Source organism: Trachemys scripta, chromosome 7 (assembly GCF_013100865.1).
Source record: "Trachemys scripta elegans isolate TJP31775 chromosome 7, CAS_Tse_1.0, whole genome shotgun sequence".
Lineage (NCBI taxonomy): Eukaryota > Metazoa > Chordata > Testudines > Emydidae > Trachemys > Trachemys scripta.
The window spans coordinates 19147216-19171107 of record NC_048304.1 but is presented as its reverse complement, the minus strand read 5'-3'; the positions used below and the strand labels follow the sequence as shown (position 1 = coordinate 19171107).

The 23892-nt window shown below is 39.8% G+C and overlaps 1 protein-coding gene across 3 annotated transcripts; it reads right to left on the bottom strand.

Moving 5' to 3' along the window:
* Window positions 1–306: 306 nt before the first annotated feature.
* RBSN (rabenosyn, RAB effector) lies at window positions 307–23459 on the bottom strand. Of its 3 annotated transcripts, none has more exons than XM_034775025.1 (12): window positions 23309–23459; window positions 20805–21120; window positions 15205–15348; window positions 13743–13843; window positions 12929–12974; window positions 12653–12814; window positions 11195–11436; window positions 10103–10173; window positions 7350–7436; window positions 4499–4601; window positions 3758–3862; window positions 307–2195 (listed from the first exon to the last, which is right to left on the bottom strand). In XM_034775025.1, the coding sequence occupies exons 2-12, from the start codon at window positions 20965–20967 to the stop codon at window positions 1047–1049; spliced, it is 2373 nt and encodes a 790-aa protein (XP_034630916.1). In that variant the 5' UTR covers window positions 20968–21120; window positions 23309–23459; the 3' UTR covers window positions 307–1046. The 3 variants fall into 3 exon arrangements, with proteins under 3 accessions (XP_034630916.1, XP_034630917.1, XP_034630918.1); XM_034775026.1 differs by lacking the exon at window positions 23309–23459 and adding an exon at window positions 23009–23130; XM_034775027.1 differs by lacking the exons at window positions 12929–12974; window positions 13743–13843; window positions 15205–15348; window positions 20805–21120; window positions 23309–23459 and having other exon boundaries at window positions 12634–12814.
* Window positions 23460–23892: the final 433 nt, after the last annotated feature.

The window sequence follows — 23892 nt, the reverse complement described above, 5'->3', positions numbered from 1 at the left end:
GCTACGTAAACAGGGTTCCAGTCTCACAAATAACACACACATGATCATTCTGTCACCCAGAGTTTACAAAGGAATGTGCAGGTTCCAAAAAAGGAATTAGAAATTGGATGGTTTTCCCTAACGTTTGATTCTGCAGTGATACTGCCACTTTCTTCCTGGAAAGAGGGAGTTAGATATTTATTTTTATAAAAACAATTCACCTCTGAACACAGCTCAGACCCCTCTACTTTTATTCTGCAATTTATGGCCAGTGCAATGGCAGCAGCTTTAAAAAAAAAAAAAAATGTATGGGGAAATGAAGTGATGAAGTGGCAGCATGCAAGGCTTTTTTATTACAAAAAATTCCCAAACACCTATGAGATCACAGTTATCAAATTTGTTTTTAAATCCCTAAAAATCCCTTTACATATTTGCATTGCACAAATTGATCTGTAGCTTTTATATTCTGCAGCTCAAAGAATCATAGCAGCCTGCTTTTTAACAGCACTTCCTTGTAGCACAATAAGGCAGTTGAACTAGCCTATAACAACTTGCACTAAGTCATTTTCAGGGGAAACATCTGATGCACAAAAATTTTAGACAATAATGTTGGTCACTTATTAATGGAAGTCCAGTTTTAAAGGCTGACCTATAATATTGCAACAAAGCCAAAGGAAGAAGGAAAAATGGCAGACTGATGTCTGCATCATCACAGATATTTTTGAATCATCTATTTCCCTATTAGCACTTTCCCATTTTGCCCAGAAATAAGCATGTGATGATAATTAACAATTTAAAAATGTTGTTGTGACAAAGTTCATACTATTTAAAGTTTGTATCATTAAACGGGTTTGAGAATAATATAATAGTATTAGAATATTCAGTTTTATTCTCCAAATCCGAATAGTAGTGGAAACACCTAAATGAAAGTGCATAGCACAAAATTCAAGATTCTTCTCATCATTCCTTCTTGTAACCTGTGCTCCTTATTTTTAAATTCAATTTGCTCCATCCTCCAGCATTAACAGTGGACTATAAAGTTATTTTTATGTGGACGTATTATTGCTTCAGCACTTGGATTTCTCTTTCTGCTTTGCTAATGTGCGCTTAAGTTCTTTTAAGTTCTCTGTCAGTACCTCCACCTCATCCATCCGTCCGCTGTGTTTGGCATCAAAAATATAAGCCTTGATATTATCAATCTGTTGGAGAAGGAGTTCTTCTTCTATAATGTCCTCTCCTGAGATTTCATTATCATCAACTTCAAAGGGATTGGTAGAAGACAACCCTTCAAATGGATTACCAGAATTCTGATCATTCACAGACTTTTGAAATGGATTTCCATTATCTTCAAAGGGATTTGGAGCATAAACAGTTGCCCCATTTGTTTGCTGATCTTCCTCATCATCTTCAAATGGATTATATTCTTTTTTATCGCTGTGCAGGGCTTTGGTGGGCAAAGAAACCACCTGAGAACTGTCTCTAGCCAATGTGTTAGCAGGGTCTTCTTCTACTTGAAGAGTATCTGCCTCATCTTCAAAAGGGTTTAGCAACAGTGTCTGATTTTGGTCTGTCTCCCTGATGTATTGTGGGCCTTCTCTGGGTTTGATTGGGAAGACTGAATTCTCTTTAGGTACCTGTTTCTGGACAGCATCTGGAGACGGTGTTTTAGAACTTGGGCTGCTTTTGATCTGAGTGGTATCTAAGTCCAAAGACTGTGCTATCTGGTTCAGGTTTTCTTTTCCAGATTCATGCTGGTGCTGCTTCACTTCTCTGAAGTCTAGAGAACGTGTCCTTGAGTGTTGAGACATTGCTTTGTGTTGCTCCCTTTCCCACTCCTTCTCACGAAGGACCTGAAGCTGCTCCCTCTGCATCTCTTCCTCCTCTGCCTGCCTTTTAGAAAGCTCAATAGCTTTCAGAGTCTGCTGCTGATCGTATTCATCTTGAAGCTGTCGCAGGTTCTCTTGCAACATACGGACCTCATCTAACCGATTAGCTGCCTTTGCTTGCTTAATAAAGGATGTAATATTGTCGATCTGCTGAAGAAGTGGGTCGGCTATTTCCCTTTGGCGAGGTAAGCTGGATGTAGGTAACCAACCTTCAGATTTCTTTACTGTGCCTCTTTTTGGATAAGGAACCTCACCATTGGGTGCAGCTGTGGATCGGGAAACCAAATCTTTCTGCTTTTCCTCCAGTCGTCTCTGCGTTTCGAGTGTTGCCTAGCAGAGACAAGATTTAACAGGAGACCCATCAGCTTAAACCCCCATTTTTGCCTGAAATTTTTGTACCTATATGGTTCCAACACCTGAGAATATTATAACTGAAAAGAGTTAGTCACTTTTTTGGTTATTTTGTGCAGCTGACAGCATTTGTATCAAGTCAGTTTCCCCTTTGCTGAAAAAACTCAAATATCAAAGAAGCAAGAAAACCCTATTTTAAAAAATTCAGTGTGCACTATTCGAAGGTTGTTCCATCAGAAATGAATTTTTTTTAAAGTAATTTTAAAAAGTTGACAGTGTCCATTTCAGAATTGGGCAATATGCACAAGTCTCTCAAAAAGGGAGGATGGCTGCACTATTTTGTGACTCAGATTATTTAGATTATAGGAGCAACATAACAGATTTTTTACGCATTTCTACTACAACAGGAGGAATATATAGGGCTTAAATAAGATATTAATGTGAAGTGGCTTGTCTTGGTGTCACTCTTGTGTTCTGTGTTGATCAGACAAGACTCACAGCCACAATTTAAAATCTACACATATTAATTTCCACCCAAAAACTCAGATCCGGTTGCTACAAATCTTCTGTCCTGTAGTTATGCCTGGGGCAGTATTTGTATTATGCAGAATACACTGTTCCTCAAACAGTGACAGCCTGTTAGTAGAGGGGGTTAAAATACCTCTTACCATCCTTAAAAACAACCCATAGTTCAGTTATATGAGGATTTGCAATGAGTTCAGAAGGCCAATTACATGGAGATACTTCTGAATCATACAACGATGTGCCCATCCAAACTCACAACATGAGTATATCCCAGAGAGAAGCCATCACCACACTTCAAAAGATGCCTGAGTTCCTAACAATAACTGGATGGTTTTTTCCTTGAGTTTATTAGTAGTTTCACAAATCAACTCAAATCCCACCAGAGGTGCCTACATAAACCCTCTTCTGCACTACACTAGTAGTAGTGTTATAAAGTATATAACTGTCATCTTCTTCACTGAAGGTTGTGTGCACTTACTGAAAAACGTGCCTGATGAGACTGCAAAGAGCAATCCTAATTTGATTTGGGTATTAAACTGACCAAGCCTGTCTCTAACAGACGCTCTTGTAATGGAATATCACACAGTATTAATTTAAAGGGGTCATAAATATAATGAAACCTTCAGAAATCTTATAACAATATTCATTAAATCTTAGAACAGAGGGCAAATTGTCCTCCCTCAGGGAAATGCACTGAATTGAGGAAAAGGATTCTCATTCCTCCCTCTACTTCTACCCCAAGACATACCCAATCCAGCCCTCTCTTTGCTAATGACTCCTTTCTCCTCACAAGACATGCCCTGTCTCCCTCCAGGGAATACCACAACCTCATTCCACAGGGATCCATATAGAAATGGGCCAGTTCCTGTCAGGCTAAATGAGACACAAAGGCCAGTGCTGCAAACAGTTACTCACGTACATGGAGGCACAATGGAGTACTACATGAGTAACTACATACACGTGAGTGACTGCAGGAATAGGCCCTAATGCAGCTAACGCTAGTTCCACATCTTCACCTGTCTTTCCATGTGCAGTTTTCTATCCATCTCTTGTTTTCTTTTCTCTTTCAGTTCTTCATACTTGTCTTTGGTTGGCAGGGACATCAGACCCAACAGTTTTTCCTAGAGAAGAGTATAAATAGTAAAATAATACTGCTAACAAACTGCAGGTTTTTAGCCTACTCAAAAACAGAAACTAAATTAAAAGCGTAAGGTGATCTAGGATCTTACTGAGATCCAGTTTCTCAACTTTTCTAAACCACAACCAATGCTCAACAGAAAAAAAGTTTCCCTGCAGCAATTTAATGCTCAGGAAAATAATGAAAGCACATCTAGGTAAGAATATACACTATTCTGAAATAATCAGTCTCTGGAGCACACATTTTAGTCTAATATCGCCTCAGAATTAATGAAAAGTTTAGCTTACAAAATAAAAAAAGTTTTCTATATATTTGTACTTAAAATATTAATAAGCAACAATTGGTGAAACTAGACGTGCAAAATACACTGTCATTTCAAGAAGGGCATTTAAACATGTTGCACAAGCGTACAGTACTAGGTCTCCAATACAAGTTATCTTCATGCCAAGGGAAAGCCTTAAAAGGCTCATCAGTCAGACTGCAGGATATTCACCATTTAAATAGCCTGAAAAGTTATTCTTCTCCAATAAGTAATTTGAGTCTAGTCATGGTTCCAATTTTTGCTTTTGAAGAGAACACAGCAGAAGATTCACACATGTGCAACTCATGCTTTGTTTACCTGTACAAAAAGGGTAGCTGAGTATCTAATCATTCTCTGAAGTTGTAGAGTTTTGGGATGAGGTTGAGGCTCTTCATTCAAGCCTAGAGTCAAAATCTTCTTACTGGATCAGAATACGCATACAGTGAATTAGTACAAAAATAAGGGCCCAGAGTAAGAAAAATTCAAAAACAAGATCCAGGTGTTAGAGAGACACACTGTCAATCTACATTCAGACAGAAGCATGATTTTTCTTAATACACCTCTACCTCGATATAACACTACCCGATATAACATGAATTCTGATATAACGCAGTAAAGCAGTGCTCCGGGGCTGTGCACTCCGGCGGATCAAAGCAAGTTCAATATAACGCGGTTTCACCTATAACCCGGTAAGATTTTTTGGCTCCCGAGGACAGCGTTATATCGAGGTAGAGGTGGATATTACTACTAGGGCTGTCAAGCAGTTAAAAAAAATTAATCACCCTGTTAAACAATAATACAATAGCATTTATTTAAATATTTTAGGATTTTTCCCCACATTTTCAAATTTCACTTCATATTTATTTTTGATTACAAATATTTCTGCTATAAAAACAAAGGAAATAGTATTTTTCAATTCACCTCATGCAAGTACTGTAATAGAATCTCTTTATCATGAAAGGTTTCAGAGTGGTAGGTGTGTTAGTCTGTATCAGCAAAAAGAGCAAGGAGTATTTGTGGCACCATAGAGACTAACAAATTTATTTGAGCATAAGCTTTCGTGGGCTAAAACCCACTTCATCGGATGCATGCAGTGGAAAATACAGTTATAGTTAATATGGCAACACCCATTTTTTCATGTCCTCTGTGTGTATATACATCTTCCTGCTATATTTTCCACTGCATGCATCTGATGAAGTGGGTTTTAGCCCACGAAAGCTTATGCTCAAATAAATTTGTTAGTCTTTAAGGTGCCACAAGTACTCGTCGTTCTTTTTATCATGAAAGTTGAACTTACAAATGTAGACTTATATACAAAAAAATAACTGCATTCAAAAATAAAACAATGTAAAACTTTAGAGCCTACAAGTCCACTTAGGCCTACTTCTTGTTCAGTCACTCAAACAAGTTTGTTTACATTTGCAGGAGATAACGCTTCCCACTTCTTGTTTACAATGTCACCTGAAAGTGAGAACAGGTGTTCACATGGCATCGTTGTAGCTGGCGTCACAAGATATTTACATGCCAGATGGGCTAAAGATTCATATGTCCCTTCATGCTTCAACCACCATTCTAGAAGACATGCGTCCATGCTAATGAGGGGTTCTGTTCGATAACGATCCAAAGCAGTGAAGAACAACGCATGTTCACTTTCATCATCTGAGTCAGATGCCACCAGCAGAAGGTTGATTTTCTTTTTTAGTGCTTCAGGTTCTGTAGTTTCCACATCGCAGTGTTTCTCTTTTAAGACTTCTGAAAGCATGCTCCACACCTTGTCCCTCTCAGATTCTTGAAGGCACTTCAGATTCTTAAACCTTGGGTCGAGTGCTATAACTATCTTTAGAAATCTCACATTGGTACCTTCTTTGCGTTTTGTCAGATCTGCAGTGAAAGTGTTCTTAAAACGAACAACATGTGCTGGTCATCATCCGTGACTGCTATAACATGAAATATATGGCAGAATGCAGGTAAAACAGGAGACATACTATTCTTCCCCAAGGTGTTCAGTCACAAATTTAACTAACGCGTTATTTTTTTAACGAGCATCAGCAGCATGGAAGCATGTCCTCTGGAATGGTGGCCGAAGCATGAAGGGGCATACGAATGTTTAGCATATCTAGCACGTAAATACCTTGCAATGCAGGCTACAAAAGTGCCATATAAACGCCTGTTCTCACTTTCAGGTGATGTATATACAAAGCCAGCAGCATTATCTCCTGTAAATGTAAACAAACTTGTTTGTCTTAGTCATTGGCTGAACAAGTAGGACTGAGTGGACTTGTAGACTCTAAAGTTTTTCATTGTTTTGTTTTTGAGTGCAGTTATGTAACTGCAACAAAAGCTACATTTCTAAGTTGCACTTACACAGTAAAGAGATTGCATTACCGTATTATACAAGGTGAATTGAAAAATATTTTTTATTTTTACAGTGCAAATATCTGTAATAAAAATAATATTAAGTGAGCACTGTACACTTTGTATTCTGTGTTGTAATTGAAATCAATATATTTGAAAATGCAGAATAACATCCACAAATACTCAATACATTTTAATTGGTATTCTAATGTTTAACAGTGCGATTAAAATTGCAATTACTTTTTTTTAAAATCGCGATTAATTTTTTTTAGTTAAACACGCGAGTTAACTCCGATTGATCGACAGCTCTAATTACTAGAAGTAATACCTAATATTACTGAAAAAGTTTACAGAAAAATATCGTTCAATTTGCTTAATTTGTGCCTTTGGCGGCATTTTATGTATAGTCACTTTCACTATAGTTAATTTCCCATGTGAGTGGTTCTCACACAGTAAGAGGGGAAACAAATATTCTTACAAATTAGCAAGTGAGCTGTAAAACTACAAAATATTGACAGGGAGGACAGGAATACTATCTATTTAAACTTGTTTTTAAAAATTGAGAATGAAGTTGACTATCCTTTTCTGTAGACAGGGATGCTGTGCGCATAGCGGATTCATGACCTAGCATGATTGCTTTTTTGGTTTGTTTTTTCATATTCTCACTCAAACTCTATTAGAAGAGGTGATTTTTCATTTTTCTATGTTTGATTAAATTAAGTACAGTACATTTCAATTTCAGACATTGTCTCTCTAGTTTAGCCCATCCACTAAATAGTTACAGAAATCTCTCTCTCAATGGTTTGTTCCTTACCTTAAAGCATCTATTAACTCATACACTTTCTGCACCTCCACCCTCAGGTCATTAGCATGTTCAAGATTGTAGGTTGTCTCCCCAGCACTAAGAAAGAAAGAAAACACATCCACATTTACACTAAGTTATGTCCTGCCAGCAATCTATGCAATAGTAAAAATTAACAGGAGGCCTTTTAATATTTCTTATCTCTTCTGTCAGATACTGCAGCCAGTAAGATTTCAGGGTGAATGTTCTATGTTAAACTCATAAGTGAAAACAAATTTCTTATTTACAAAAAGGAAGACAATGGTTAATTTGTGAATGCTAACGTTTCACAGAAGCGTTTACTATATGATTTTATGAACTCATGTATAGTACCCATATTTTAAATACAGCAGTTTTTCTTCTGCCTGTATCTTTATGCATAATGTCTTGTGAATTTATTGTTTCTGTGTGTACGTGTGTACGTGTACGTGTGTACAGTTAATGGCATATTTGTTTATTTTGTTAAATTGAAGTAAAAGAGTGATACCAAAGCTATCCTCTCCTTAAGTTGGTCAGAAATCAGGACAATTATCAATCAGCATGAAGAAACAACAAACATCAATAGACTGTAGTTTCCTAGCATCTTGCTTTTTATATTTATTGAATAAAATATAATCAGAAAGGATTTGTAAGAACGAAGGGTCCCACCACCCATTTTCATATCTTGCACATTATGCAAAAAAAGACTATACTATTCTGAATTAATTTTATATCAAATGATCCAACATAACACAAATATCAGACATTTCAAACAAGCATCTGAAAACCCATCAGAATCAAGGAAAGGATGAGCCCTGTCAATTCTGAGATATACTTTAGTAATTCAGAGCATTTACATTTAGCTTCAGCAGTTAAGCTGTGTAGTTAATATTTTGCTGTAATGAAGTCTCAAATAACATACTGCCCATTTTCTTCCCTGTAGACCTTGTATTAAAAAAGCAAATAGCTTTTTGGAAAGATGCGTGAAAATGCTAACATGCCTTTTTTAATAACTGAATCTCAAAATAACTGGCATTGCAACACATTTGACATTTCATTTAGTGATGGACACAGTACTACAGACTGTACTGTGGTATCGTATCTCACTTCATTAATCCACAACCCTAAAAAATTCAGTCTCGCACCTATTTTCTGTACAGATGTAATAGCAAAGTGTGGTAGTGAGATCTCATTGCTGAAACTCATTTTTTAAAATTAGACTTAAATGTTTAATTTGTATATTAGTATAAATAATTAAATTTGTATCACTCTGTTTGGAAAGTGCCTACAATATTTTGGGTGCTATTGCCATATAATGTAATAATAAAGCATAACTATACTTGCCAAAATAAACAAACTGAGCACACACAGCGATGTGGTAGCCTTGATTTGTCAGAGAGTTTGTGAATTTATTCGCTAATTTGCAAAAATTCTAGGATCCGAAATGGGTCTCCCAGTCATTAGCACAAGTTAGTGAGGGCTTACCCTATACTTTACATGTAATATGTGCCACCAGAGAATACAAATACAGCCTTGTGAGGAGTCTAAGCATGACAACAGATACACAAAATAAGTCAATCTGAATGAAAGAATGTGTCTCAAGAGGAGCTCCTGGAAGTGCCTATTAGTATGATAAATTAATTCATTTGGCTTTTGGAATTTTATAGTAGTAAGTAGGGAGAGGATATTATAATCATCACACTTTGTAGTTCTATACAGCCTTCCCCAGAGAATCTCAATGTTCTTCACAAAGACAAAGACAATAGAGTAAAAAAGATGACTTCCCGCGTAGCAGCACTGTATCTGGGAGCAAAACCCTGACATGCTCACCCAGTTATCTGCACTAATGATCCTCCAAAGTCTTCAGAGCAGCTCAAGAGCACATACTAGACCAGATAACGTGAGTTCAAATAATTGAAAGGGGAACCCTACTTAATACCCCACTTTGCCCCTTCACTGGAATGGTCTCCCTGAATCCATTTGCCATGCAGCTTCCTTCTCCTCCTTCAGAACCCAACTTAAAATGTTTGTTTTCAGCTCAATTTCCAATGCTGACCCAATGCTTTGTAAATAAAAAATGCACTGTCATTCCCTGAAGCCTTTGTTACTCAATGAAATAACTCATGTCCTACTACTGACCATACACGGTGTAGACCTCCTCTGACACAGTAGAGGATCTCTTCCTTTGCCACAGCTAGCCTAGAGTCGAACCCTTTGGGATAGAGTCTATTGTACTTGTCTGTAAAGTATTATGCAGACTTCTCAGATGAAATTCTGACCATTGACTTAAATAGGGCCAGAATTTCACTCATACTGCATAATAAACATTCACAGATTCAAATCCTCTATCTAACATCCTCCCCTCATTTCCACAAACGTAACAGTTTAAAACACTGTACATTGACATGATATACCAAAGTATCTCTCCAGGCCACCTAGATGAGATATTTATATTTAGCTTCAGACATTTCAGACTGTCATCTGAAATCTTACCAGAATTAAGCCAAAGATGAAACCTGTCAACTCTAAGATATGCCTTAATAATTTAGAAGATTCATATTTACTAGCTTAGCTTCAGCCACTGAGCTGTGTCTAATATATGGCTATAGTGAAATCTCAGTGTCTAATATCTGGCTATCCTCAAATCTCAATAGAGAACAGGTTGCCAGTTTTAATTACTATAGACTTTGTATTAAAAACAGCTTTTTATGGGGAAAAACACATGCAAGAAAATCACACAGGCTTACTTTAATGATTCTGCCATCTTTATGTATTCCGGAGCCTTCTGGTCAACCTTCTCCATGCAAAGTCGCAGTTTCTTGTTTAATCAATCAATAAAATCAAAAGATTATAATGCAGTTCTCCTATATTAGCTATACACATACTCTCCTCACATGCAAAAAATAGACATTTGTATGGCATAAACCTTTCATCTGGGGCATGTGCGCATGTATGTAAGAGTTTAGTGCTGATGAATGCGGTCAAATTGACTACCTGGGACAATGAGGTCCTCTATTTATCCACACAACAAATTCAGCATGTGCAGTAGCACAGCAAGCTTCCCTACACTGCCCCACCATCAGAGACCATTTCTAGGGCTGAGGGGGTATATCTGTTGTCATGACTTCTTCAGTCCTTGGCCTCTCTGCTGAGATTGTTGACAAGAGGACCAGTTAGTGCTAACTATGGTGTTCTGATATGTGATATTGACATCTAGCCACTGGGAACTGAACTAAAACCCATCAATCCATTTCACAGACACCACCAAAGAGCCATCAGATTATGACTTTCAGTCGCTATTGGCTTGGATTGTATTTGAACCCATAACCTAGAAGTGAAAGGCTCCAGTTATAGCCTATTACTAATTTCCTGAGCCATCCTGTCCAACTGTCCTCCAGCCCCCATACAAGAAACAGTTAAATGCAAGAGGCATAGATTGTGTACACTCCATTAACGTAGTGCAGACACAAATATGCACATACACACTTCTTTTAAAATGCATTTTATGAGCAACACAGCTGAGGAATTTGGGAGTCACCTCAGAACTATTGTCTCCAGAGGATTAGAGATAAAACAGGTCACAAAGTGAGATGCTTCTTCATCAGGCTAGGGAGAAGGAACCATTTATTACACAGCCCTACATACATTTATATCCCAGCTAGTGGACAGACAACCCCATCCTGTATTCCATTTTCCTGGAGTGGTGAACAATAAATGGTGCACAGATAACGGAAGTCAGATGAGGGAGCTAAGGCAGGGACCAAGTGTGAGCATTGCCTACATATAGTTCCATGCCATCCTCCACACCCACCCTGAACAAGTAATAGGTTTTATTTTACCTCATAGAGTTTCACAATATCCGGTGTGTATTCTTTCTCATCAATCTGTTGCTCTCTTTTGAGTAGGGTGTCTTTACAGTGCCTACAGCAGCGGATTCTGTCATCGTCCTTCTCATCCAAAACTGAGCTCACGCTGCTTACACTGCTAATGCTGCCACGACGGGAACCATGGATACTATTAGGTGAGGAGTTTGGACTGGTATGAGAGGCCAGGGCCTCTTTGCTGGCACTGGTCAGTTTGCCTGAAAACCACAAACACAAACAAATGATTCTGTAATACCCAGAAGGCCAGGGGTTCTCAAACTGGGGTCATGACCCCTCAGGGGATCACAAGGTTATTAGCTTGCGACCCCCCACATGTCAGCCTTCACCCCAAACCGCACTTCACCTCCAGCATTTATAATAGTGTTAAATATAAAAAAAATGTTTTTAACGTATGGGGGAGAAGGGGGGAGAAAATCGCACTCAGAGGCTTGCTGTGTGAAAGGGGTCACCAGTACAAGTTTGAGAACCACTGCAGAAGGGAATGAATATTTCCAGTCTCTCATTGGAACTAAATAGACACACATGTTCTACAAATTTCAGAGAGGAAAACACCTTGTTAGGGAGGCACGAACTAGCTATTGGGACGTCCTACACCCCTTTGTAAGCAATTTATCAGATTAGCAAGCAGCTAATCAGATAGATGAGGACCTTATGTTGTAAGACTCACATATACAATTAACAATTACCAAGATTATTTTTATATTAATAATTAGCCAGTTATGGGGCATCACGAGCTCCTCTCTGGAACTATATGACATGTGCCTGAAGACAGAGGAGAATAAATTAAAATGACTGTATGATCAAGACCAATGTTAATCAAGTGATTTTGTGAACTAATCCACATTTAATTCATAAAAGGGAGGACAGTATTTTTCTCACAGTACTGCTAGTGGGTTCATTACAGACTTGATAGCTGACCACTTCATAGCACTATCCATCTGTCTTCTTCCCACTGCTCTCTTAAATAGTCATTAGTGCTAGCAGACCAGCATATAAGGGCTGCAGCAACAATTTGTCTTGTTTAGTCAAAGCTACCAGGCGCTACAGCTGCTAGGAAAAGGCATGGTGTAGCTGTCAGAGCACATCGCTAGGAACCAAGAGATCTGGATTCTAGTTCTGCTACTTGGGTCTAATACTTATCTAGCCTGCAGTAAGGCTTAATTCATTAATGTTTATAAAGCACTTTGAACTCCTTGGAAAGATGTTACAGAAATGAAAAATGCCAGTATTAAAGAAATTCAATTGCACCACACTGGGAAATCCTGGGAACTGGGTATACCAACTGGAGAATCAGAGACAGGAACCTTTGATGAAAACAGACATAAGCAGCTCAGATGGAAAAAGCTGAACCCCTTTAGTTGGTGTTCTCAAAGAGGACGACAGGAGTAACTCACATCTGCCCACTGTACTCACTCGCCAACGGAAGGCTGACAAGCTCCATACACTTCTTGCACATGATAGACCCGCAAAGGCGGCAGTGGTGACGTCTGTTCCGAATGCTGAACTTGTTGCCACAGTCTGGGCAGAATGGTACATCCTGATCATTGACCCAAGGCACAACAGCCTTCTCTATAGCTATTCATGGGGAAACACACAAAAAACACACCTCACCTTAGAACCACCATGAAATCCATTTATCAGCTGGTGTGAAACATCAGCAAAGTTAGTTTGATGTAAGCTTGTACCAACCTCTTATTTTAGCTGACTCTGTATTTGTTCTGTCAAATGATGTAAGCTGGCAAAGGACACAGAGGAGTTAATCAGATCAATTGCATGCTTCTCATAAGATAATATTTACAGGCCTCAAGAATGGCATTTTTAACAGCTTGGACCTCTCAGCCTTGACAGCATTCTCTTATGTACTGAAAAAGTAATCTGTCCTTTACAGCAACCTCCCTGTACTTTCCCAGTATTTCTACAGCAACGCTGGTGTAAAAAGCACATGACACAGGTAAGCCAGGTGCCTGACCTGAGGAGCTCATACTAACTTCGATGACTACAACAGATTGCTTACAATATCTTGCGTATTTTTCCTACAGCACCCATCATCACTGTATCTACGAAAAGATACAAGTAAACTAGAGCTACGAGACAGGGTCCACAATAGAATATAAATAATAAAAGATTCGGTGCAAAAATATGAAGCAGACAGTATGAGGGAGAGGCTTAGCACTGGAAAACTAGAAGAAAATAGTAAAGGGATGGTGCTTGGCCCACTGAGAGGTAGAAGTTCTTAGAAGTATAAGGGGCAACATGGAATAGGGGCATTAACTCAAATTGAAAATGGAGCGCTTAAGTACAGGACCAGGCCAAGCACAGGACACACAAGAAAATGAGAGCCAAAAAGGAGACTGTATGGGAGACAAAATATTTATGGTTAAACCTCCAACATTTTTGAAACAACTTGGGCATTACACAAATTGTGCACGTTACAGACTCAAACAAGATTTTACATCAAGTCTTCTATACATTCACAGGAATAATCAAGAAGTAACAAATTTACCTTCTCTAACCTGATTATTAATTTATTGACTTCAACAACATAATGATCAATCCTAGCTGCTCGGTGTTTCTTGAAATCAGAAAGATGGCTCCTCATGGCACCTGGTCAGAAAAGACAGAGTAAGAACGTCTCCAGATTCAGTCACATGACCTTGTAAATGTCAATTTAAAGGAAACTTTAATCTCTTTTCACTATTTGCTACTCAGGTTCAAATGGAAGTTTAAAGACCAATTGGAATCCTGTATTTTAACAGCACTGCTTTGAATACAATTGTAGATTAAACCTCTTATCTGCAGGCTGGCTTTAGTGATAAAACAGAGCACATTATTTCTACCGCTAAAATTACAGCATTATTTTAAGACAGCAAAAGCAACAAAAAAAACCTCTTCCTATTACTCTCTTGATCCCTCAATTACCAGTCAACAACAGCTTACTAAATGTAAGAGTTACTTCCTTTTCATTTGCTGACTACCACTGGAATTGGGACTAAAGCTGTCAAACGGATATTAAAAATGCAACTGCAATTCCTCTTTCAGATTTCTAAATTTCCTTTTTTTCCTCTTCAAGGATTTTAAAATCTGACTGCCAAATACATAAGAGAAATCAAAACTGCTTAATCACTTCAAGAAAAGTGCAATTCAACACTGCTCAAGATGTTTCTTCTGGCTCATATTTTATTCTCAGATATATGGAAATCACGAAGTAATGACTTTTTTTCCTGCAACCCAATTGATGGAGCAAGAAATCAATGCTGAGGTTACACTACAAATATTTATTTATAAATATATAACAGCATCTGTCGCCTCACCTCCTCATACTAGTGCAAGCCAATAACCACATACAAAATATAGGTCTCTCTTCCTGCTGAAGAGTAAAACACTCAAAGCCTAACTGAACAATACAATACACCATGAAGCTCACCCACTTAGGCTTTGGCAGACCAAAGGGACTGAGTTCCAGAGGTGTAGGTCTGCCACCAGTCCTGTGGGATTTCATCCCAGGACCCAACAGCAAAAATGCCCCTGAAAACTATAACCATAACAACAGGATACAGAGTAAGAGGCAATCTCCAATAATGATATTAGAAGTAGATAGTACAAACAAGACACCCTTGAACTTTAAAGAAGTCTTGATATGGACCTGAACTTTGCCAAGCAGGCCTGTTTCTAACAACGCCCTCCCAACTCAAACTCAAGCAATACAGAAATATTGAGAAAATCAGAACCTGAATCCATACTTAGTGGCTCAAGGACATAAAGTAACACATCTATTTTCTAAAATGTTACCCAAGAGCCTGCATATAGATAACAAAACAATACACAAGGCATCAGCTCTCTACATAGTGGACCAAATTCTATGTAGACTTACAATCTGTGCAACGCCACTGAAATCAATTGGATTGTACTGAGTGTAAGTTAACAGAAAATCTGTCCTACTTCACATGGCTTTCCTGTTTTCTTACCCAGTTCTTGGGGCTCCCACATGTATGGATCTACTCCACCATAGCTGAAAGACTCGTATCGCTCCTGAGCCCCAGTATCAGTTCGGTCATCTCCTTCTCGTTTCAATAGCTTCTTCTTTGCTTTTTTGGCCTTTTGGACTAGATCTGAAAAACAGATCAAACACTACGCAGTCAGTCCCGGAACACTTGTCATTTGAAGCCACTATCAACTTCATCTGCTCATTTAGCATAATCCAATTTCCTTTAAAACAATAATATTTTTCCTCCTTCATAAAAATAAGCTGGCCTGGTGTATACATCCCGAAAGCATCCCCAGACATATGTCAGACAGTGGTGAGGCTGGACATAAGGAGATGTTTAGCATTCACATCTCCTGTTGACAAACTTGAGTTACAGGTGCTCAGCACCAGCATCAGTGTTTTATGACAGAAAATTATGCAAATAAATGAATCTAAAATAGTGAACTGTTGACTGACGCATCATTGCAGGGGTCCAATCCTGCAGGGTGGTGCACACCCTGCAAGTGCTGAGCACCTCTCAATTCCCAGGATTTCTCTGGGAGCTGAGGTTAATCCTGTGAAGTGCTGAGTGAGCTCCACGAAAGAGAACCCTGTCCAAAGTCAATTTACCGACCCCACCCTAAGGAAAGCCACAAAACAATGATCAGCAAATGCCTTGTCCTCTTCATTAAGCATTATAAAGGCAGCTCCTCGAATGTACAACTATCTTTAGTGCAGTACCTTTGTTTTTGAGGATTCTGCTTATACATGGTATTGCTTTGCAGTACTTAGTTACATTTTTTTCTATTTCACACACACACAAAAACAAGTAAAAAGAAGACATTTAGCAATATTGCAATAGTGAACATATTTGAAATATGAATGCATTGTACCAGACTACCTCACATGAGACGAGTGTTACTGAGAGAGGGGCATGGTCTAGTGGGTCAGACAAAGGACTGGGAGTCTGAAACTCCTGAGTCTTCATCCCTATTGCCACACTTGCCCCTGAGATATTGGCCGAGGCATTTTAATATTCTGTTTCGGCTTTCCCCTCTGTAAAGATATGGGAATACTTAGCTACTGACTCATGGGGATGTTATAAGAATTAATCAGCTGAATGCAAAGAGCTCTGAAGTTGAAAAGCACTGTAAGTACTATGATAATATTGGTCAAATTCTCTTACTTGGCTCAACCTGGTGGGAATATTAATGTGCCAGTTAAACCATCTTCCCAATTATCAGCAGCTCACAGGAATACAGTGTACCCTGACAAAGACTTATTTTTCAAGCAATCTGTGAAATTAAAACACCGGACAAAGTACTAGATATGAGAACATTTTAAAAACATAACACAAGTCTGATTCATTTAGCAGCTATTAGAGAGCAGGTAAGCAGCCTGTTCTGAGGAAGTTACTGTTCACAAGCACCAGCTCACATCTGCAGTGAATTGGCTGCAGACCCTCCCATATATACTGTTTTAAACAGAACAAATGTCACATTTATCCACCAGTTAACAATAATTATATTTTGCTCTTCTAAAGGATCTTGCTTCCAACGATCTCAAAGCACTTTATACAAACATTACGACTCACAACAGCTGTGGGCTGAGGTCACAGGTATGATTAGCCCCATTTGACAGATGGTTAAATTGAGGCACAGAAGATGAGTTTCACAAGGTTCACAGAGTCAGTTGCAGAGTTAGGAACATAGGCCAGAAGTCCTGACACCCAAGACTTTCCTCTAGAAAAATCAGGGCGGCTGCTAGGGGTTTATACTGTTTTTATGACAACTCTTGATAGACAGGAGCCAACCTCAACTTTCCAACCACCACCTATGCTGTAGGAGGAACTACAGTCATTAGTCTAACCAGTTAAATAAGAAAACAATTACTATGAGCATATTACAGATGTGCATTAGTAGCAATTATATAATTAGGGTTATGTTAAAAGCAACAGAGGGTCCTGTGGCACCTTTAAGACTAACAGAAGTATTGGGAGCATAAGCTTTCGTGGGTAAGAACCTCACTTCTTCAGATGCAAGACTGAAGGGTTATGTTGATACTTTCACTTAAAATTAGAGTAAAATCCCTGTTTCACATTTTATTGATGAGACAGTCTCCAGTTTATCACAATTACTGTTCAGAAAACAAAATGAACTTTTCTAGGACATTTTCTGGATAGAATACTTGATAACTATGAAGTGAAAGAGAAAACTAAGAAAGTAGTTTTGAATTTTAGCCCCAAGGGTTTTGTTGTTTTGGTTTTAGCAGTTTTGGTTTTTGTTTTGTTTGCAGGGCACAGGGAGTAGCTCATTCTAACTGCATAACCACACATCTGCACTTCCACATCTTAGAGACAGGCCACTTTTGAAATTTAAAAATTATACATAATAAAGATTATTTCCCTTGATTAAGTCATTGAGAATAATTTAAGCATCAGCCAGAGCCAACAGGTGGCTAATATCAATGTTTATTAATTCTGTTTTTAAAGACATTTGAAACCCTCAGGTGAAAGGCTCTATAAGAAGTCCCAAGTTAATAGGGTAACCAGGGCTGTCTTAGACTTGCTGGGGCCTGGGGCCGAAGCCTGAGCCCCACCACACAGGGCAGAAGCTTAAGCCTGAGGGCTTCAGCCCTCGGGGGCAAGGCTCAGGTTACAGGCCCCTTGCCTGGGGCTGAAGCTCTTGGGCTTTGACCCCCCTGCCTGGGGTGGTGGGGCTCAGTCTTTGCCTCCCTCCCCCCCCCATGGTGCTTGGGTGGGCTCAGGCCCTCCTGGGGTCATGTAGTAATTTTTGTTGTCAAAGAGATAGCAGTGCCATGAAGTTTGAGGACCCCTGCCTTAGTGAATCACAGCTCTTTATGGGTCTTTTAAAAGACCAGTACACTAGGGGGCACTTTTTAAATGTTGGAAGCAGGTCAGTACCACTAAAGTGGATATTAAATTATTATTTTGTATTACCAAAGCCCTAGGAACCCTAGTCATGGACCAGGACAACATCATGATAAGTGCTGTACAATCACATTAGCATCTTAGTCTTTGCTACTCTGATATCTTCATAGAGAGACAATCCAAATCTGCACATGCAAACAGTGGGGAGGGAAATCTGTGAAGATTATTTTATTCAAGGAAATGGAGTCAAAGGATTAGAATATGATAATTCAACAGTGTTGGTTCTTTAATATATCTGCTAGCAAAAAGCTAGCAACAGTTTCAACATGATCATAGACAGGCCTGAGTTAGCACCACCAGCAGCTCTTCTACGGCCACTATTTCTTTCTTTGTCTGCGAAGGGAGGGAAACTTAGTTTCTCTTTGGCCAGATTTAACCTACAGGCCATAGGTTTGGTAGCTTCACCACCGGCATAACTGATTTACACCACCCTACAGAAACAGCCTTGATTTATACCACCTTACGTAAATAGCCTTTGTTACATTTGTTTTACAAAACCTTTGTTAAAGGCTTTCCAGTCTCTTGTGCTGTGAATTTCCAGTAAAGTCCATGTTTCAAAATATCTATTTACTATCAAGCTAATATCTGGCAGTTTCTAAAGAATATTGTAGGATACAAATCTGTCACACAAATAATATATAACAAGTGAAAAGTGACATTATAATGCACCTCAATAGTTGCCATACAGTATCTACTAAAGATAGTACCATGCAATCACATCATTTTTCTATCATTTGTCATAAAATGTTTAACACGTATATTAATGTGTCATGGGATACATGCAAATTGGAAACCTGCTGTACTTTTCCTCACTGTTATCAGTTACCCACATCATCTCAATTAAAATTTACTCAGTCAAAAGGGCTACCTGAGGAGTAAGGTACTACTCAATGCGAGTGAGGATATCAATCTGGTTTAGAGATTTTTCTCGTGGACCACTTCTCCTTTTAGTCATAATGGCATCCATTTCCTACTGTGCAAACCATCTCCCCTCTCATTCTTGATCTCATAGGTAAGGCAAAAAATTTCTCACAGAGGTCACGGAAGCCATGGAATCTGTGACTTCCCGAGACCTCCATGACTTCAGCACGTTGGCTGGGAGCTGCGGGGTACCCTAGGGACTTTGAGGGTGGGACAAAAACAAGAAAAAGTATGGGTTCCTCATGACTATCAGAGATAAAGCTCTTTCACACCCACTTCATCTCCCCTCACAATAAAAACAAATACAAGTTTAAATTTAAAAAAACATAGTACATTAACACAGGCCCGTGTAAAAGCATATATAAATGATCATCTTATCCACCCACATTTAGGACACTTTGAACTCTGCAAGAAATCACTTAGAAATATTTCTGACGTGATGTTTGAATACTACTCCCCCACTTAATATAAAAGCAATTTTGTTGTTTTCTATGCTAGGGTGAGTTTTACTGGATATGGCCTGACATGAATAACTATGACAAAGTTATAAAAGGCAGATAAAAACAAAATCCTTAAAAATACAAATTAAAGAAAATTTTGAAAAAGTGAGACTAGTATATTTTCAATTAAAGGGACACTACCGACGTAGCAGAACCCAAAATGTAGGTGTTTAGTTTAAAAACAAAAAACAGTTAGGAAAAACCTAACACAAGTTCTCTTTTTCTTAAATCAATGAAAAGAATATTGTTGTTTTGGTTTAAATATTCCAGTGTGGTACTTGCAATTCCAATACTACAGCACTGTGCTAGTGCAGGAGAACCCCCAAGAGCGAAACTGACCAGTCTACTCTAATTGTCCAAAATGGGTGAATGGCTAAAAGCAAATGAGCAGCGGAAGTGGTGAAAAGTAAATTAGATTTATAAAACTGAATTTTAATAATCTAACATGGTCTAAGAGTAACATAAGCAATGTTTTTAAATAAAAGATTGTTTGAATATATGGCTTTTAATCTCAAAGTGTCCTTTTAAGCAGCACTGTCAATTATAGTTAAAAATTATAAAAATTCAAAATTAAGGAAAAACAATTAAGCGACTTTCCAGAAAAACACTCAAAAGACTGTTTCTGCACATTTTACTCCACACATAAAATGAAAGTGTATATGAACAAAAAGCTAAGAACAATCTTTTATCATCACAAAAATGGAAAAGTATGATTATCTAAACAGCACAGAAATCTAGTATAAATATAGTCAAGACACCCAGCAATTAAGGGGTGCAATTGACAAGATCAAGGCATCCACATAGTAGTCAGCTGACAAATCCCTGGGCATAATGTCAAAAATAGAGTTACAAGGATAACTGCTATTAATTCTAATACTATAAATCGTCCATGTACTGAAAACTCTCACAAAAGTGAAAAGCCAGCATTTTCTAAATTGGGTGTGTAAAATTAGGCATCTGAAAATCAAGCCACTTATTTAGGTGCCTAACATTAGGCAACCAAGGTAGAAAACATTGTGGAAGCTTTCTGTTGGAAATTGTACAGTAATTATTATTTGGCCTAAATCCATTTACACATAAACCAACCCCGCTCTTAACTCAGTTTAATCAATATTTTAGTGAAGTGAAACTTCTAGATGAGACACTTTTAGGAGTCTGTAGTACAACAAACATTTTTCACTGTATGGAATTTTACAGAGCAGAAGTTAAAGCTGCTGTCATGACTCTTACTTCTGAGTTGTCCTTTGACATCTCTGTCCTCACTTGAGTGTTCTTCTTCATAGTGAGACTGAAGCTGATAGAAAGACTGCAGATCCTTCAGGCACAGTGGACACAGAAAACCCTCTCTCACTTCCACAGGGTCATCAAATGGAGGAGGGTAGTTTGATGCCATGGTGTTTTGTTCACTCGTGGGATACTGCTGTCCCCCGAGTCTTAGCAGCAGTGGAACAGCAATATGCTGTTCAGTAGCATTATGTCTGATGAAACAACTGAGCTAATGAAGAGAAAGTGCCATCGTCCCTTGTAGCTTGTGCAAAACAACACTCTGAAAGAGATCCACAGAGCAATTTTAAACAGGATGAACAGTTTAACTCAGTAACTCTCTCTGATCTTTTAATAATCCAGTTATAGCCTAGAACACTGCTCCACAGAGGACTGAAGGGACTAAATCAGTAGCTCTCAACTGTTCCAGACTACTGTACTCCTTTCAGGACTCTGATTTGTCTTGCATACCCACAAGTTTCACCATGCTTAAAAACTACTTGCTTACAAACTCAGACATAAAAATACAAAAGTGCTACAACACACTATTAATGAAAAATTGCTGACTTTCTCGTGTTTACCATATAATTATAAAAAATCAATTGGAATATAAATATTGTACTTACATTTCTGTATAGTACATAGAGCAGTATGAACAAGTCATTGTCTATATGAAATTTTAGTTTGTCCTGACTTCGCTAGTGCTTTTTATGTAGCTTATTGTGAAGCTAAGTAAATATCTAAATGAGTTGATGTACACCTGGAAGAGCTCTGCGTACCCCCAGGGGTACACATACTTCTGGTTGAGAACCACTGGACTAAATCATTACTTCCCCTCTTCATATCATACAGTACACAGGACCCTCAAGTATTTTGTGGGTGGAAAAAGTGGACCCTTCCTTCAGGCAATACTTTGGTGTAACACACAAGTTTCTCCTAAGCTCCTTCAACTTGGGAAGAAAACTTCTATGAAGAATGACAAGGAATGTTAAAGGAAATAAAATTATGTGAGCATGGCCAGTCTGACCCAGAATGTTTGGGATGCTGGAAGCATTCTGGTAAATATTTTTAGCAATACCAAATGTGACAGAGGGCAATTTCCTGGATACACCATAATGAATTAAGTTAAACCTTAATTAAAAAATTTAAGGTCTTTGGGATCCATTGTATTAAAAATGCAATTATTTATGTGTTACTGTATGATTGTATGTAAATTTTCTAGGAGAGTGACTAATGTAAAGAACCGTTTGGGACAACTGATATGAAGTGGGTTTCCTAGGATGTACTTAGGAGACTGTTCAGCACTGAAATACCCCCTGAGAAGGGACAGAGACACGTGTCTCCACCCAAAAGAGATGTGTCAGCCAGGGGTTTGGAGCCTGAGAGTGGGGTGCTTTTGCTGGATCACAGAGGGGAAATACAGCTGCTGTTGCCCTGAACTGTGACACCAAGCCAGACAATGTACTAAACAGCCGAGAAGGACAGTGAAGGATCTTTATTGGGGAGAAGAATAGTTCAGGAAGGTGCGTTACACCTAAATGGGAGCCTGGTTGAGGATCTGCTCTCAGAAAGGTGGCAGATCTGGTCCACCATGTGTTTGTAGTATAACTTCCTGGCCTGCTTCATTGTGTTCAAGAAAGGGCTAATCTATTATTCTTTATCTGATTCTAACTCCTTCCTATTGTGTAATTTAGTTTCTGTTTATGTCCCCGCCTGTACAATAGTCTAACATTGCTTTGTCCCAAAGATTGTTATGCCATTAGTTAGTTCCCAGCTGTTGGAATTTCTTCCTAATGCTCTCATCACCTCCTATCTCGGATATTCACATCTTGATACATGAGAAAGCTGATTTAAAACTATTGTCTCACTTGTATACAACACCTTCCATTCCTGGAACAATGTACGCACCCAAACACCACAACAGGCTTAAAATGCAGCCACCTCTAGGGTGGAGCGGTCAACAGCACAGAGCAACACTGCCCCAGTTTGTGAAAGGAAGTGAGGAGTGAGTGCTACACCGAGCTGGGTGTGTGATGGGAATTTAAAGTGGCCATGCAGCTACCCAAACTGGGGCAGCCTGGCTGTCATGAAAGGCGCCACGGGATCTCTGCCAGGAACAGGTGACCGCCTGCGAGACCTGCCGCCCCCGCCCTGGTTCAGCCCTGACTCACCGGGACCTGATTCACCGGCACCGGGGCGCTCCCCGCCGAGCATCGGCAACAACGTCAGCACCCCCGGCACTGCCCCCAGCTCACCCCACTGCACCGGGGGGGCTCCCCTCCGACCCCACCGCTCGGGGCCCGGCAGCCGTTACTCGGCCCCGCCCACTCCCGTGAGCCCCCCGCCCTGCGGTACAAGCGGCGCGCGCCCCAAGCGGGGTGCGGACAGGGGCTCAGCCCCGCCTGACAGGGAGCCCAGCCCGGCGGGTGGGAGCTGGGGGGACTCGGAGCCCACCCCGGGGCGGGTCTCACCTCGGCTCCCAGGCGGGGCAGCGGCAGCTGGCGGCTCCCGACCGCGCGGGACTGAAAGAGCCGCGGCCCAGCCGCGTCTGGCTACGCTAGGGGCCGAGGCCCGGGATCCGGGCAGGACGAGCGCCGAGCCAGCGATGAGGGAGTGAGGCGGGTTCATCCGGGCTATCGGGGCGGGGCCCGGCCGAGGAGCCGCTGCCGAGCGTCGAGTCATGGATCGAGGAGGAGGGAGGCTTGCAGCAGACCAAGACCAGGACCAGGACCAGGGCCAGGGCTGGAAGGGGGCGGGCGGGGAGTCCCCTGGGCTATGAGCAGAGCAGGGGTAGGCTAGGGAGAGAAGGGGAGCCTTGGGGCTGTGATCCTTGTGAAAGTGGCATTGTCAGACCCCCATCTCCAGTATTGCCAGCCCCCCAACGAGCATGAGAATTAACAGTGGGGAAGGATGAGGTGGTGGCTTTCTGGTTTCCAAGCCTTTAGGGTACACTCCAGTCACGTTTTCATGCTTTTCTCTGCAACCCTGAGGGCTGGCGACTTACTGTTCTCATTTAAATGAGCTGAGATACTCTTGTCATCAATTGTCTTCACAA